Here is a 15151-nt window from a genome sequence, read left to right on the forward strand (position 1 = left end):
TGGAGAAGTATATGAATTACTTTGCCAAAAGAGCCAGATGGTTGTTGTTCACAAATTGACTCATTTATGTACTTTCCTTGCTGGAGGAGATCTCTCAGTGACTTCAGGAGTTTGTCTAGACAACTCGGCCCAGGCAACCGACCAAGCAGTTGCCATAGAGTTGACCCCAACCCATGGTGACCATGTATCAGAGTAGAACTGTGCTCTGTAGCGTTTTCAGTGGCTGCTGTTGTGTGTCATCAAGTCAATCCTGGCTTATAATGACCCCGTGTGACAGAGTAGAACTGCCACATAGGGTTTTCTTGGCCGTAATCTTTATGGAAGTAGAGCACCAAGTCTTTTCTCCCATGAAGTGGCTGGTGGGTTTGAACACCCTACCTTTTGGTTAGCAGCCAAGTGCCAACAGAGCTCCTTTTTCAATGGCTGATTTCTGGAAAGAGATCTTTCTTCTGAGGCACCTCTGGGTGGACTCCAACCTCTAGTCTTTGGGTTAGCAGCTAAATACATTATCTATTTGCACCACCCAAGAACTCAAATATTTCAATGGTGTTTGGCTAAATGAAATTTTTAGCTTGAAAATAACTCCTCAGTTAGCTCCCAACCTAGCTAAACATAAAGCACAGGCTCTGGGCTGCCACAGAGTTGACTGAGAGATACCGAGCTGTCCAAGCTACCCCCAGTGTGGGCTGCTCCGACAGTCCTGCTGGGCTCCAACGGAGTGTGAAATGACTCCAAGACTTTTGGAGTCCCAGGACTTTAATATTTCTAAAAGTAGGAACAACAAAAGTTAATTTGCAAAAGTTAAAAACTTTATGAACTTTTTTCTGTATTTTATTTTTTGTTTTTGTTGTTGAGAATAAACACAGCAAAACACCCACCAGTTTAACAGTTTCTATGTGTACAATTCAGTGACATTGTTTATGTTCTTTGAGTTGTGCAACCACTCTCACTCTCCTTTTCTGAGTTGTTCCTCCCCGATTAACATACACTTACTGCCCCCAAGGTTCCTATCTAATCTTTCATGTTGCTGTTGTCAGTTTGATCCCGTATAGATAAATCTTAAAAGAGCACAATGCTCAAGGCAGATCTTCTTTACTAGTTAAACTAGCTAAACTGTTGTTTAAGAAGACTTCAGAGGACACTTTTCATTTAAGCTTTAAAGATTATCTCAAGGCAATAGTTTCAGGGGTTCATCCTGTCTCCATGTCTCCAGTACTCTGGATTCCATAAGAATTTGAAATTCTGTTCTGCATTCCCCCCCACAGCCCCCCATTATACACTTCGGACATTAAAAAGATGTTTTCTTTCTTTGGCATCACCTTACCAGTAAATCACTCTCAAATGCTCATTCCTCAAGAAGAATAAAGTAAGATTTAACAAAGAATAAAGTAAAATAAAAGAAATAACATTAAGCAAAGATAAATGAAAAAGTAAACAAAGTAAAGAACAAATGAAAATAAGAAAATGCACACACCAAACAGGTACTCCTAAGCTGAAAACTTTAATTTTTAATAGAATTTTTCTCATGCATTAAATAACAATAGCTCTGAAATAAATTCTAAATTCAAATAGTTCAGGTCAGATTAATTATACTTAGTCAAAAGCCTTGCAAAATATATGTTCACCTCTCCACATGTTTCAAAAATCAAAACAACCAAGGTATTTACTGATACTACAGGAATAAATTTGTATTTACATGATGTTTACTGCAACATCATTTGTTATGGCCAAAAAAATAAGAAATACTCATCAGTAAGGATCTAGTTATGAATTACAGTGCTGACAAAGAATATTGAATATACCATGGACTGCCAGAAGAATGAACAAGTCAGTCTTGGAAGAAGTACAACCAGAATGCTTTTTAGAAGCAAGGATGGTGAGACTTCATCTCCTGTACTTTGGACATATTATTAGGAGGGACCAGCCCCTGGACAAAGACATGCTTGGTAAGGTAGAGGGTCAACAAAAAAGAGGAAGATCCTTGACTAGATGGATTGGCACAGTGACTGCAACAATAGGCTCAAACATAACAAGATTGTGAGGATGGCGGGGGACCAGGCAATGTTTCTTTCTGTTGTGCATAAGGTCGCTATGAATCGGAACCCGCTTGATGGCACCTAACAACAACAGGGATCTATTTATATAAATTATGATACTTCCAAATAATGGGACATTCTTGTTAAAAATAAGCAGCTCTACATTTATGGGTAAGGAGCCCTGGTGGACACTGGTTAAAGGGCTCGGCTCCTAACCGAGAGGTTGGTGATTCAAATCCACCAGCTGCTCCCTGGGAGAAAGATGTGGCAATCTGCTTCTGTAAAGATTACCGCCTTGGAAGTCCTATGGGGCAGCTCTACTCTGCCCTGTAGGGTTGATATAGATTGGAATAGACTTGTCTACAGTTGGTTTGGATTGGGTTTTATATTTACTAACATTACTAAGTGCAACAACCAAGTCTCAGTACAGCATGTTTAGTATATCACCTTTTGTTTTTCTTTTTAAGTGTCAGGAGCAATATGTACATGCCTACTTGTTTATACTGGGCCCTGGGTGGTGCAAATAGATTGCCCGTGACTACTAACCTAATGGTTGGTGGTTCGATCCCACCCAGCTGCTCTATGGAAGAAAGGCCTAGTGATCTGCTTCTGTAAAGATTATGGTCAATTTTTGTGTGAGAGACTGACTTGATTTGTAAACTTCCACTTAAAGCACAATAAAAATTATTAAAAAAAAAAGATTACAGTCAAGAACACAGTATGGAAAAATTCTACTCTGTAAGACATGTGGTCATCGGGATTCAGAATCGGGTCCACAGCAATTGGTTTGGTTTGTGTTTTTTCTACTTGTTTATGATATGCCTGTGCATCTCTGGAAAGTTATATAAGAAACTAATTTTCTCTGTGGAAGATGCTGAAAACTATAGAGGACTAGGATTGGAGGGGGACTTACTTTTTAGTGTATACACTTTTTGTTTCTTTTGAATTGTTTTAATGTGCATTTATTATCTTTTTAAAAAATAATTTAAAATACATTTGTCACATATTAATAAACACTTTTATTTATTTTAATCAAAATAATTATCACTTTATTCTAGCTATAGAGAAGGCCTAAAGAATCCTTATGTTTATGATTGTAAAGGCTCTGAATTAGGTACGGAAATGATGAAGTAAATCAAACCTATAGTATTAGTACAGCTTGTGTTCAGTTTAGGAATAATCTGTGTATACTTGTGATTTTTAGTATTTAGTGTGCAAGAGAATTTGGTATATTAAAGTATTTACCAGAATAGTTTTGTGATTTCCATTTATAGTGTGTTATTAAGTAATTGATTTAGACGTGATTTGTAAGGTGAAAGGCACAAGAACAAAGATTTCACTAAGTTTATAAATAGTATTATAATGTTTAAGAACCCTAAGATTCCTATATTGTAAATAATTCATTATGTTTATAAGAGTTGTTTAAGTATTGGGAAAGGTTTTATGTATTAGTATGACAATTATCCTACTAAAAATGGAAATAGTTTAGTCTGAGAATGCAAATATTTACAGAATTCAATTAACTAGGCTGCAACTGCTCCTTTAAAATGTATTGTTTGAAGCTATTAAACGTCTAGATAGAAAAGTAAAAGTAATACGCTAAACAAAATTTTGAGGAACAGCTGGTTTTTAAATATTATGTTATGAATCTAGGATTAATTTTAATAGCCAGAATTACCTCGAATAATCTTTTCTGTTATGCAAAAGCCACTCTCAGGGACACTAGAAATCTCACGTTGAGATTTTAAGACCGATCTTCAAAAAATAAAAAAAAAAATAGAAGTTGCCAAGTGGAGCAGGAAGATGAATGGCCCCTCACAACAGAGCAACCAGGGGAGAAAGACTTGTGGGGGGACCCAGTGACACCTTTGGGGAGTGCAGAGGCTAGCGGAGTGATTTAATGTGGAAACATAAAGGCCACGTCCGGCTTGTCTAGGACTTGATGCGTTTGGGGAGAACTTCAGAAACGTTGTCTCGGAGCAACGAAAAGCTACATTAGTCAGGTGTCCAGCAGAAAACAGATGGCACAATCAACCTGAGTGATTGAGGAAAGTTTAATAAAGGTACTATTTACAAAGGCGTGGGCAGCGGTTAAGGAAACAAGGAAGAAACAGTGTAGTACCCGGGGCAGCAATAGAGAAGCCTAGGCCGGAAGTGGCGGGAGAAGGGAGCAGCTTTAGGAATTTTCACAGTAGAGCTGCATGGGTAGGAACTCCAGACGGCCTCTCCTGGAGGAACACAGCCAGCCCTGGGCAATTTGGCAAAGAGGTTGCCACATATATTAGTACCTATTTTTACTTTTTTAGCCAAAGGGATCGTCACTTTACTCAGAGATAAGTAGCCTGATTTAATCATCATTCCACCCTCTGATCTCCCATGGGTGTTTCCCACTGATAAAATGCCACTGAAACCCCAGAGCCGGGTCAGCTTCCTGTGAAGAGCAGGATGGAGAAGGTGGGGTAAACAGAAGAGATTCAGCACAGAGACCCTCGAAGATATTTAAGAGTAAAGCACCAGGTTCAGATAGCTGTGCAGAGTAGATTGGAAAGATCTGAAACTGGAGCCAAGATGGGCAATAAATTGATGCAAAATCCTGTTCAAGAAATGAAGAGGGCCCGGACTCAGGCTGAGATAGCATCAGTGGGAGGGGAAGGTGTATGCTACAGATGAATTTCTAAATAAATATTTGAATCCTTTACTGAGGACTCAGTATGTATCTTCATGGTTCTGCACAGGTTTCAAATAACCTTATAGTTATGTATTGCATGCAACTAGCTAGCTAAGCCTATCCAAATAGATCACTCCATTTATGCTAGATCAGTGTGTATCTACAGACAGTCCTCAGTCTAACAACCATGTGCCAATGTCCTATGTACTAAAGCTAGTTGTTGCTATACTGCTCCCTTCCCCCTTTTGTTGTTGTTGTTAGGTGCCGTTGAGTCGCTTCTGACTCATAGTGACCCTATGTACAACAGAACAAAACACTGCCTGGTCCTACACCATCCTCACAATTGTTCTTTGACAATCCCTAATGCTGCTAGCATGAGAAGAACATGGACCCCCACCCCCCCCACACACAAAGTGGAGTTTTTACAGTAAAGAAATAGTTGAAAAGTAGAGAAACAAATGAGAATTTAAAAAGCAGGAACAGAGAGGAAGCCAAATATATTAAAAGGATCTCTGGGCATGAACTGTCTATCACTAACAAAGTTGGATAAGTGATGTCCTCATCTGTGAAGGGAGAGACATGACTAGGGGATGCAGTCTCTTCCTTACAGACCAGACTGGGCCTTCATTCTATGGGATTGTCAGGAAGAAAGATCCTGGCAGTGCTACTCATACCTAATATCTCTTCAAGTTTCTGGATGGTGCAAATGGGATTGGCTTCTAACCGAAAGGTTGGGGGTTCAGGTCTACCCAGAGGCTCTTTTGGAGAAAAGCTAGCTAGCTACTTCTGAAAAATCAGCCATTGAGAGCCCTGTGGAGCACAGTTCTGCTTTGACACACCCAAGGTCACCATAAGTCGGAATAGACTCAATGGTAACTGGGGTTTTTTTGGTTTAGACTGCCTAAATTGCTCACCTCAAGACCAATAGTTAGTTTGGGTTAGTAAACATTCTTTGGTAAACATGAGAATACTTCACAACTATCAAGTGTACATTGATTTTTCTCCTAACAAGCAGAGTTAAAGTGGAAGTAACCCTTACTGAATCATACTGCCCTTCAGAAGAAAGCTGAACTCGGGTAATTTTTTCAGTTGATTCTAGGTCACAGGGGGTCTGGGTATTGGGAGAGAAAAGCTCAGAAGAGCGATGGGAAAGAACCAAGGGCGAAATTTCTTCTTTCAAAGTTTGACTTAAGGTTGACCTTGACCCAGAAAAAGGGGGAGGATTTAACCTGCTTCTGCTCCTCGTTTTCTCCCTCCCATATCATATTTTTAGGCACAAGGGCACTTAGAAATCATTTTTACATGAACTCATGTATTTCCCAACCTGTGAAATACAAGAAACACTCTGTATCTTAATGCTTCACAGAAAAATCACTGGAAGAATTTTCACCAAATCTTAACAATCTGACTTAAATCATAGGCATTGTGGTGTGGAGGAAATTTATTTGCCAGGGCCCCAGGGCAGGGCTTCCAGAAAAAGTGGTTGAAGCAGCTACAAGGAGAGGCCTTGTGATTCCTGGCCAATGGTGAAGACATACCATGCAGGCTAGGAAGCTAGAGACAGAGGAAACAGTAAGTCATTTCAAACGTAAACCACACAGTGAAAAGTCACAAGAGTAAAAGCTCAAATTGCTTATGATGATTTACAATCTCACTGCTTCTCCTGTGGCATCCTCTTTGTAGCGAGCTTCCAGGTGTCAGAAAAAACAGAAGGATTTATATAATGATGGTTAATGATTCTTCCAAAGGAACACTGGTGACACAATGGTTAAATGCTTGACTGCTAACCGAAAGGTTTTGCAGTTCAAACTTACCCAGTGGCTTCACCAGAGAAAGATGTGGCAATTTGGTTCTGTCAAGATTACAGCCTAGGAAACCCTATGGGGCAGTCCTACTTTGTCAAATGGGGTCGCTGTAAGTTGAAATTGACTGGACAGCACCCAACAACAATAATCCTTCCAGGCCAAATGATAGGGTGAACTGCTAGTTGATAATAGAGTCCAACCTTAAGTCAAATTTGTTCCACGGCTCCCCAGGTAATACTGATTTTCCCTCTTCTGAATTTCTAGAGTGAAATCAAATGAGAGCCAAAACTGATAGCACGTTATTTTCTCTATTCTTATATTGGTTTTTAATCGTGTCATGGATGTAAACACAGTTCAACTATTCTGAACTGTGTTTGAGATTTCTTTTGTACATTTTTCCCACCACTCAGAGGTGAGTAAGGGTTGGCTACAGAGTTCACAATTAATAATTGATTTATTATTAATAATTATCAATTAACAATTAATTTTTTGATTGGTTAAAAATTATTGAATTTAGCTTATGTTCAGATTATAGAACACTCAACTAAATTATTGGAATTTGATGGTATAATATTTGCATTGATATGAGGATGTTATGTGAGACAGGTCAAAATAATATGTCTCATTTTCAATATTTGATTCACATTTATAATGATCTTTTAGTAGTGTGCTTCAGGAAACAGATTTGTAGTTTTTGAATGAGAACTAAATATTTTTCCTGATACTATGTGCTTAAGAGCTTTCCGAAACCATGGGTAAAAAAAGCCGTGAATGAGGGGGTTGCAAGTGGAGTTGAAGTATCCAAGCCACACTAGAAGATCAAGTACTATTATGGGAGTGGAGTAGTCTAAATACGGGTCAATCAAGACTGCAAGAAAACAAGGCAACCAGCAAGCTAGAAACACTCCCATTACTATACCTAGGGTCTTAGCTGCTTTCCTGTCCTTTTTCTTGGATAGGTTTTTTTTCTCTTCCCCCTTTGTGTTTTCAGGCATGTTGCTGATGAGCCGGGCATGTCGTTTGGAAACGATAAAGATTTTGCCATAAATACCAACCATGATAGAGCCAGGAGTAAAGAAGCAGGTAGTGAACAATACTGTCCCCCAAAATTTGTTGAAAGTAAGTGCACAGAATTTGAAACAAGCAACAAGAATTTCATAACTCTGCATACCAGAAACATTAGCTTCAGATAGAACTAAACCGAAGGAAAAGAAAGCAGGTGCCGACCAGCAAAATGCCAATAGACGCTTTATCATGGAGATGGTCATCGTGGTCGTGTAGTGTAAAGGGTAACATACAGCATAAAATCGATCAATAGCAATGGAACAGAGATGAAAAATGGAGGTGAGGCTTAGCATCATGTCAAAGCTTGCATGGAATTTACAAAAGCCATCCCCAAAATACCAGCAGCTCTCTACTGATCGCACCATGCTGTATGGCATAATGACAGAACCCAGCAGAAAGTCTGTGGTTGCCATGGAGAGGATCAGAAAATTTGTAGGAGAGTGAAGCTGTTTGAAATGAGATATGGAAATCATTATAACCAAGTTTCCAAAGATAGTGATAACCATGGCTGCAGTCATAACTGAATACATTACCACCCGGACATTAAAAGGGCGGTTGGTGGGAGGACAAGATTTATTTCCAAACTTTGGACAGTTGGTTAGGTCTTCAGGAATATAAGTCAGATCCATGGCACTTTATCACTTCAAATTCCTTTCTACAGTGATGAGTCAGTGTTTCTTCTCTTCTAAAAATGGTTCTAGTATATTTCAGCTCCTAATGGAACGATAAAGTTCAGAGTCACCTGTTATTCGATCACTTCAATTATAATTCATTTTAATACTTAAAATTACATCAACTGTGTGTGCTTTCTGGGTTATTTTATCAGATTAGAAAAAAAAGAAAAAGTTCAACTTCTCATTCTTTCTTGTTTTATTCTATTTAGTCTATTCCTTCCATCCATCCATCCATCCATCCATCCATCCATCCATCCATCCATCCATTCATCCATCCATCCATCCATCCACCATCCATTCAATATGGGTTTTATCTATCGACTGCTCTGTTCCTAGTGATGTCTCAGAAACTTTTCAGTATACGTTCAACTTCCATCATAACTAGTAACTGTCCTAGGAATTCTTTTGGACTACAACAAACTAACATCTCTTTCACCATAAAAATATTTAATGCACAAAAGCTAAGTGAAATCACAATATTTTTCTGTGTGTACTCTTTCAAAAATTTGAAATCTACATTTGTAAAATTCCCACAGGTGTTGTAAGAGTTAAAAATGTTCTGTTGTTATTAAAATATACAGAAAGCCACATACCTATGGGTTAAACCATTCACCTGGCTCAACAAGTTTCCTAACTTCTGTACTCTCTACTTTCTTCCTCTCCTTTCTGCCATCTTCTTCTGTCTTCTCACTTATCTGAGATTCTAATTAATGAAGCCATGTCACATGCTGCACCCATGAGGGACCATAAAGGTCACAAATTCCATGCTTTCAGGCCCGGACCAGTCAAATCTTACATGTTTCTAGGGACACAGTGGACTGAATTAAAAGAGGGTGAATAAATTGGCATAAATTCAGATTTCAATATAACTTATTTCAACTGCTTTATTAATTTTACTTTGGGTTATATACCACCATGAAAAACAGCTCACTTGTAGGCTGTAGAGAAGCTTGACATTTTGCTTATAACAAACATCAAGTCTTTTTAATGAACTATAGAAAAGTAGGTCCAATCCTGAGTGAACCAGACATACGAGACACTCTCAGCCAATGTCAGGTTCTCTCAAGCCATAGAGATTCAACCTTAGTGTGCATTTATCAAGTTCAACGGTCAGATTCAACTACGTTTTTTCCTTAGGACCCTAAGAAAGAGCACAAGAAAGATTCCTTGGTTGCAAGATATCAAAGACTCCTACCATTCCTTTTATTCTTTCACTCTTTACCGATGATGTTATCTAGAGCATCTTCTTATTCCCAAGTCCTGGGAAGGTTCCTGTTTGGAAGTGGAAGCTGACTGCTCCACATGACCCTGTTTTGCTCTAGGTTAGTGGTTTATATCACATATTTTGTAAGAGGGTGGTAGCAAAAGAACCTTGGATTGGGAGTTTTTTTCCTAATCCAAGTTCTGGCACTAGCTAGCTGTGAGGTCCCTGGAGAAGTAAGATGTACTGGACTGGATAACCTTTACAGGCCCTTCAGCTCTAAAAGTCTGGGAATTATGCTAATAGAAAGGTTGTTACAAAAATATTTACAAAGATTTATTATGTGATGCAGTTTCCAGCCCCTTTACTTTCCTAAGCCTTCTCCTACATTCCACAGTATGATTTTGGAATCAGATAGACCTAGGTTTGGTTTTTGGCTCCACCGCTTATTAATCTTATTACTTCTCTCTGAGCCTCAGTTTCCTCCTTTGTAAAGTAAGAATAATGCACCCTACTTTACACATTTGATCTAAACATTAGATAATGTATGAAAAGCCTAGCATCTATCTAGGAAGCACTCAGTGAAGACCCTATTAATCAGCTTTAACAAACTAACAATGTTTTATGGAAAACTATACTCTGATTTCTAAATAACTTATTTGCAAATAAGCTTTTGTTTTCCTATTTAGATATCTGAGGCCATTAGCATGGTTCCTACTCTCTTCCCTTCTTTTCCTCATAACAATTATGGAACCTACTTCAATTTTTCTTCTCTTTTTTGAGTGTTACATGTAATTATAGGATTACGTTGCTATATTAAACCATGTAACCTCTACAAAAATCATCATTTTATAGGTTAAAAATGTACAAGTATTGTCAATTTCGTATGGTTCAAACTAATAATTTTCACTGGGATTATGTCCTTTCTCCCTCAAATTTCAGCTTTAAGCACTGACTGATAATAAGTTTGGCATATCTCCAGGCACATACATTTGCAAGAGATCAGATTTGCAGTGCAAGATTATGTTACAGACAGAGGGCCAATTAAGCACTTTGCTGCTAACCAAAAGGTTTGCGTTCAAACCCACCCAGCAGCTCTTTGGGAGGAAGACGTGGTGATCTGTTTCCTTAAAGATTACAGCCAGGAAAACCCTATGGGGCAGTTCTACTCTGTCACATGGGGTTGCTATGAGTCAGAATTGACTCAATGGCACCCAAAAAAACTTCAACAAGGCTTCCTGAAGATAATACTCAATAGGCTTGTCACATTATTCAGTGGGAGTCAATGTGATCCAACAACAAACTGTAGGTTCAAAATCTAATTTTCATAGTCTTAAAGTATGAATATTTATAAACTGTAGTATAAAATGGAAAACCTGGTGGCACAGTGGTTAAGAGCTATGGCTGCTAACCAAAAAGTTGCAGTTTGAATCCACCAGGCTCTCTTTGGAAACTCTACGGGGCAGTTCTGCTCTGTCCTATAGGGTCGCTATGAGTCAGAACCGACTCATTGGCAGCGGGTGATAGAAAATGGGAATCTATGACCCATGATTCTAACAGAAAAAAAAAAAAGGAGGCAGGTAATTTCACATATTGCATAACACAAGTGTCACCATTACTATAAAACACGGTCCCCTTCTTTCAGAACTTAATCATTCAGGTAAGCAGCCTACAACTGTTATTGTCACCTATGTATGTGTATGCAAACATATAAATTAAGCCACATTGTTTCTCTCCATTTTATTAGTTGGAAAAACATCAGATAAGAAGGGTTACTCTGTCCTATAGGGTTGCTATGAGTTGTAATCGACTCGACAGCACTGGGTTTTTTTTGGTTTTCAGAAGGGTTATGAAGGAAATGAGCCATTACTGTTATAGTTCTTTAAAATTTTGAACTATATATTGAATTAAATGCACTAAGAAGTAAATTTTAAGGTTCTCTCATTCTAACACAAATTTGGATTATGTCCATAAATATTTTTTTTTCTTTCTTTCTCTTTTAAAGTCTTATTGCCCCATCCTTCCTGGAATTTAAATCTGAAGTCTAGGGATTTCAACTGATTAGGTAGCAGCTCAAAAGAATCCACATGAAGATTCAAACTAGCCTCTATAAACCAAAAACTGTTCTGAATGCCGACTTACAGGATGCCAGGTAGGAGAAAGACTGTCTTAACTAAACCAGCACCAATTTTAAGACCTGGAACCAATGCTTGCAATGATTGCTTCATCCTTTCTTTTTTTGCCATAGATCATAAAATAATGTCAAATGTGATATAGACCATTAAAAAAAATCTTAAACAACAAAGTCTTAAAAATAAAATCTATTTTTAAAGCTCTAAAATCATTCTCAGTCTAAAAGCAAATTCCATCCAAAGAGTAGATTTATATTAATTCTCAATTAAACTTTTTGAGGTAAAGACAACAAGGCAAAACTACAATTTCATACATAATTTCACCATTATGAGTAGTATCTTATTACAAAAGTATAAATGGTATATGTAGTATAACAGAAAAATAAACAAAAACTTGTTATTTATGATTTAGCTTTTTTTTTCTGGTGAAATTTTTAGTTTCCTGAATGTTTAAAGATTACAACCATAAAGATCACTTGGGGGCCATTTCAGGACTGACAAATAAATAGACTATATTCAAATATAGTGCTGAAAGCGAAAATAAACAGTAGAAAAACTTTTCTGCTACAAATCTAATTTATAACAATATATAGTACTTTAAGCATCATGGCATTAACAGGTAATAATATTATCTGGCTACTTGGGATGACTGATTTATTCCAAGTAGCTCACAAGGCAGTTGGCAACAGGCAGAGGTGACATCTTGAAACTACTATCTTGGTAAAACAGCTGGGAACAGGAAAATCAATTTAAATGACAGTAAATACACACTGAGAACAGGCAGAACAGCTTCCATTTTAGAGAGAGACCAAAAGGAGAAGGAACATTAAAACTAAAGCATCTTTGTTATATTAGTTACAAACAGTAGCATTGTTTGAAAACTAACAGAAGAGAAAAACTTTTACTAAAACTAATTATCAGAGAATATGTTACAGGTAGGTTGAGGGGCAAGACGAATTCATCTAAATAAATCCTTTCCCAAAAGCACATTCACGTTTTTGATGGCTACAAAAAAAAAAAAAAGGGCCTGGGAAAACACACTTTAGCTAGACAGTCAGGCTTACATGCTAGAAGCACTGCATCGCCCAGCTTTGGTGTATCTTTTCAGCATCTATTTCCATGGAAACCCTAGTTGTTGCCCTTCCTCCCTTCAGTCTCCAACATTCCAGCCACCTTTAACCACAGTAGATCTCCCTTGGCCAGCTTCCTTACCTCCAGCCTATTGCCAGTCTCTTTCTGACCAATTCAGGGCTCAACTCAAATATCACTTCATTCCAAAAGGAAGTCAAAAGAGCCAAGAAAGACTCTCCCAGTTGAAGTTAATCCCCCCAAATTATAGACTATTGGAGCAGCCAAAGATCTTAGAGAGAGGTGCCTGCGCTGCTTCATTTTACAGCTGACTATGATTCAAAGACCTTAGTTTGTTTTGTATTTCCAGCGCACTTTTTTTCTAAGAGTGCCTTATCTTGATTGTAAATTTTTTGAGAATGGAGATAACATTCCGTTAACCATCCAATCATTACAACACTTAGCACAGTACCTTACACAAGACAGGTAAGCAGTAAAAATTTACTCGATTAGATGGAAAGAAATTAATCCCAACATATCCTGAAACCCAGCCAATAGGCATTTTGTCTCATGGTACTAAAGATCTCTGACATGGGAGAGATTAAAATGTTAAGAAAACAGCAAATGCTGTTTAGAAAGTAGTTAATAAACACCCTCCCAAAACAAACAGTATTCCAAAAGAAACCCAGTTAACAATGAAAATTCTGAGGGTCTTAAAGGTTGTTTGTTTGTTTCATTACTACCAGAAATCCAGTGCCGTCTATTTAATTACCGGGGAGCACATTTTCACTGCATCCTTCTAACTGCTGCATGTATGTGAAATAACTGAGGTCCCGAGGTAGCCACTGTCACTAAATGCTGGAACCAGGTGTGCTGGCTCCATTTGCTTTGAGTGCCCCACCACCCCTCACGGTCGTCAATATTGAGCAACAATTCATTTCTTTGTTTGGTGCAGCAAGAAAATTTATGGCTTCAGCTGCTTACAGTTTCCCCTATCTAGACCTTGATAATCGAAGAATGGTCTGTGGATCAGCCACATTTTTAGCCCCTGGGAAATTTTTGGAAATGAAGAATTTCAGTCCCATCCCAAAATCTCCATCTTTGCAAGATACCAATGTTGTTTGTACGCCCATTGAATTTGAGAAAAACCTTTTTAGACAATAGAAAAACTGCATTTTTAGTTTAGATACTCTTCTGAATCTGAATGGATGGTTTTGAGGAGCAAAGAGTAATAAATATCTTAAGTAAATTTTACTTGCAAAGGAAAAATGTCAAAAATGAAATATGTAGTATAAAATAGGTATTTTTGTTATCAAGGTACAATGCCAAAAAGGAAAGTGCATTTTGGCACAATTGAAATGCATAAGTACCTTCAATTTACTGAACCACGTCCTGCATAGTTCCTGCAATTTATAAAAAAAAACATTTTTATATGGCACCACAAACCTTGCCAAACAAGATTTGATGAAAAAATAAAAGCCCTTTGTTCCACTTGAATATCACTATTTTTTTTAGTCAAAAAACCCCTCCTTTCTCTGTTACAACCTGTATGTAACAATTTCTGATTCTCTGTAAAATATAATTCTTGCTGGTCAATTATTTTGAAGAAGAAAATAAATGCAGCAAAAAAAAAAAAGAAAAAACGATAGCACATTCCTATTTCTTTGTATTGACCCGGTACCTTCCCTCTCCTGAAAAGTTAGTTGTGAATCACTGAGTCTCTTCTGGTGGCTTTGCAGATGGGAGGACAGGCTATTCTGGAAAGTTTAGTGTGGAGGATCCAATGCATATAAGTTTGTTTCTGCTCTCAAGAGAACTAGAGTAGAGAACTCAGATTCAGGAGCTCCAAGAGAGGAATTAACTGCAGAAACCCAGTGGAATTGCTCTTTTAACTATCTTTCCAGGGGGATATTGAAATATTCTGTGTATTTTTAATGCCCTAGATAGTTTTCCATTGCTTCTTTCCCAAATGAAGGACAACAAGTTCATATCTGATTTCATGGTCATTTGGGCTTAACTCCAGGACAGTGAACTTTCAGAATATTAAGTCTTGAATATTAAAACTAAATAGATAACTTGCAGGCTACAGTCAATGCTGGCTAATATCCAAAGGAGGAATAATTATCTGAGTCATAAATTACAATTTGAATCATATTTACAATTTGTTTCTGAAATGTAATGAGAAGATACTGGGGTGGAAGGAAGGTATTTATTTTTGCTTCGGTGATTTGTACCAATTTGACTAAAACCCTTGGTTAAAAAAAGCCAGGTAACATGTCGCACATCTTGAGGGCACAGGCTCAGGAAACAAAGAACACCGAATAAGACGTCAGGAGAGAGAGCTAGGTTGTAGTCCTGCTTCTAATAATAGTTGTATAATCAGGGGAAAACACTTAATCTCTTTGGCCTCATTTTTTTTCATCTGTAACTTCCTATAAAATCCTAGGTGTGGAGAAGGAATGCTTTACTAACCCAGGGAAATGAAAGCAGGTTGAATGTTGT

The 15151-nt window shown here is 37.8% G+C and overlaps 1 protein-coding gene across 1 annotated transcript; it reads right to left on the reverse strand.

Annotated features, from left to right (window-relative positions):
* Positions 1-7168: 7168 nt before the first annotated feature.
* Positions 7169-8203, reverse strand: LOC126070235 (trace amine-associated receptor 3). Its single transcript, XM_049874245.1, has one exon. It carries the CDS (start codon positions 8201-8203, stop codon positions 7169-7171), a length of 1035 nt encoding a protein of 344 aa, XP_049730202.1.
* Between the last annotated feature and the right edge of the window lie 6948 nt (positions 8204-15151).

Source organism: Elephas maximus, chromosome 1, assembly GCF_024166365.1.
Source record: "Elephas maximus indicus isolate mEleMax1 chromosome 1, mEleMax1 primary haplotype, whole genome shotgun sequence".
NCBI lineage: Eukaryota > Metazoa > Chordata > Mammalia > Proboscidea > Elephantidae > Elephas > Elephas maximus.

Coding starts and splice junctions, on each gene's coding strand:
- LOC126070235 (XM_049874245.1), bottom strand. CDS start 8,203: ATGGATCTGACTTATATTCCTGAAGACCTAACCAACTGTCCAAAGTTT.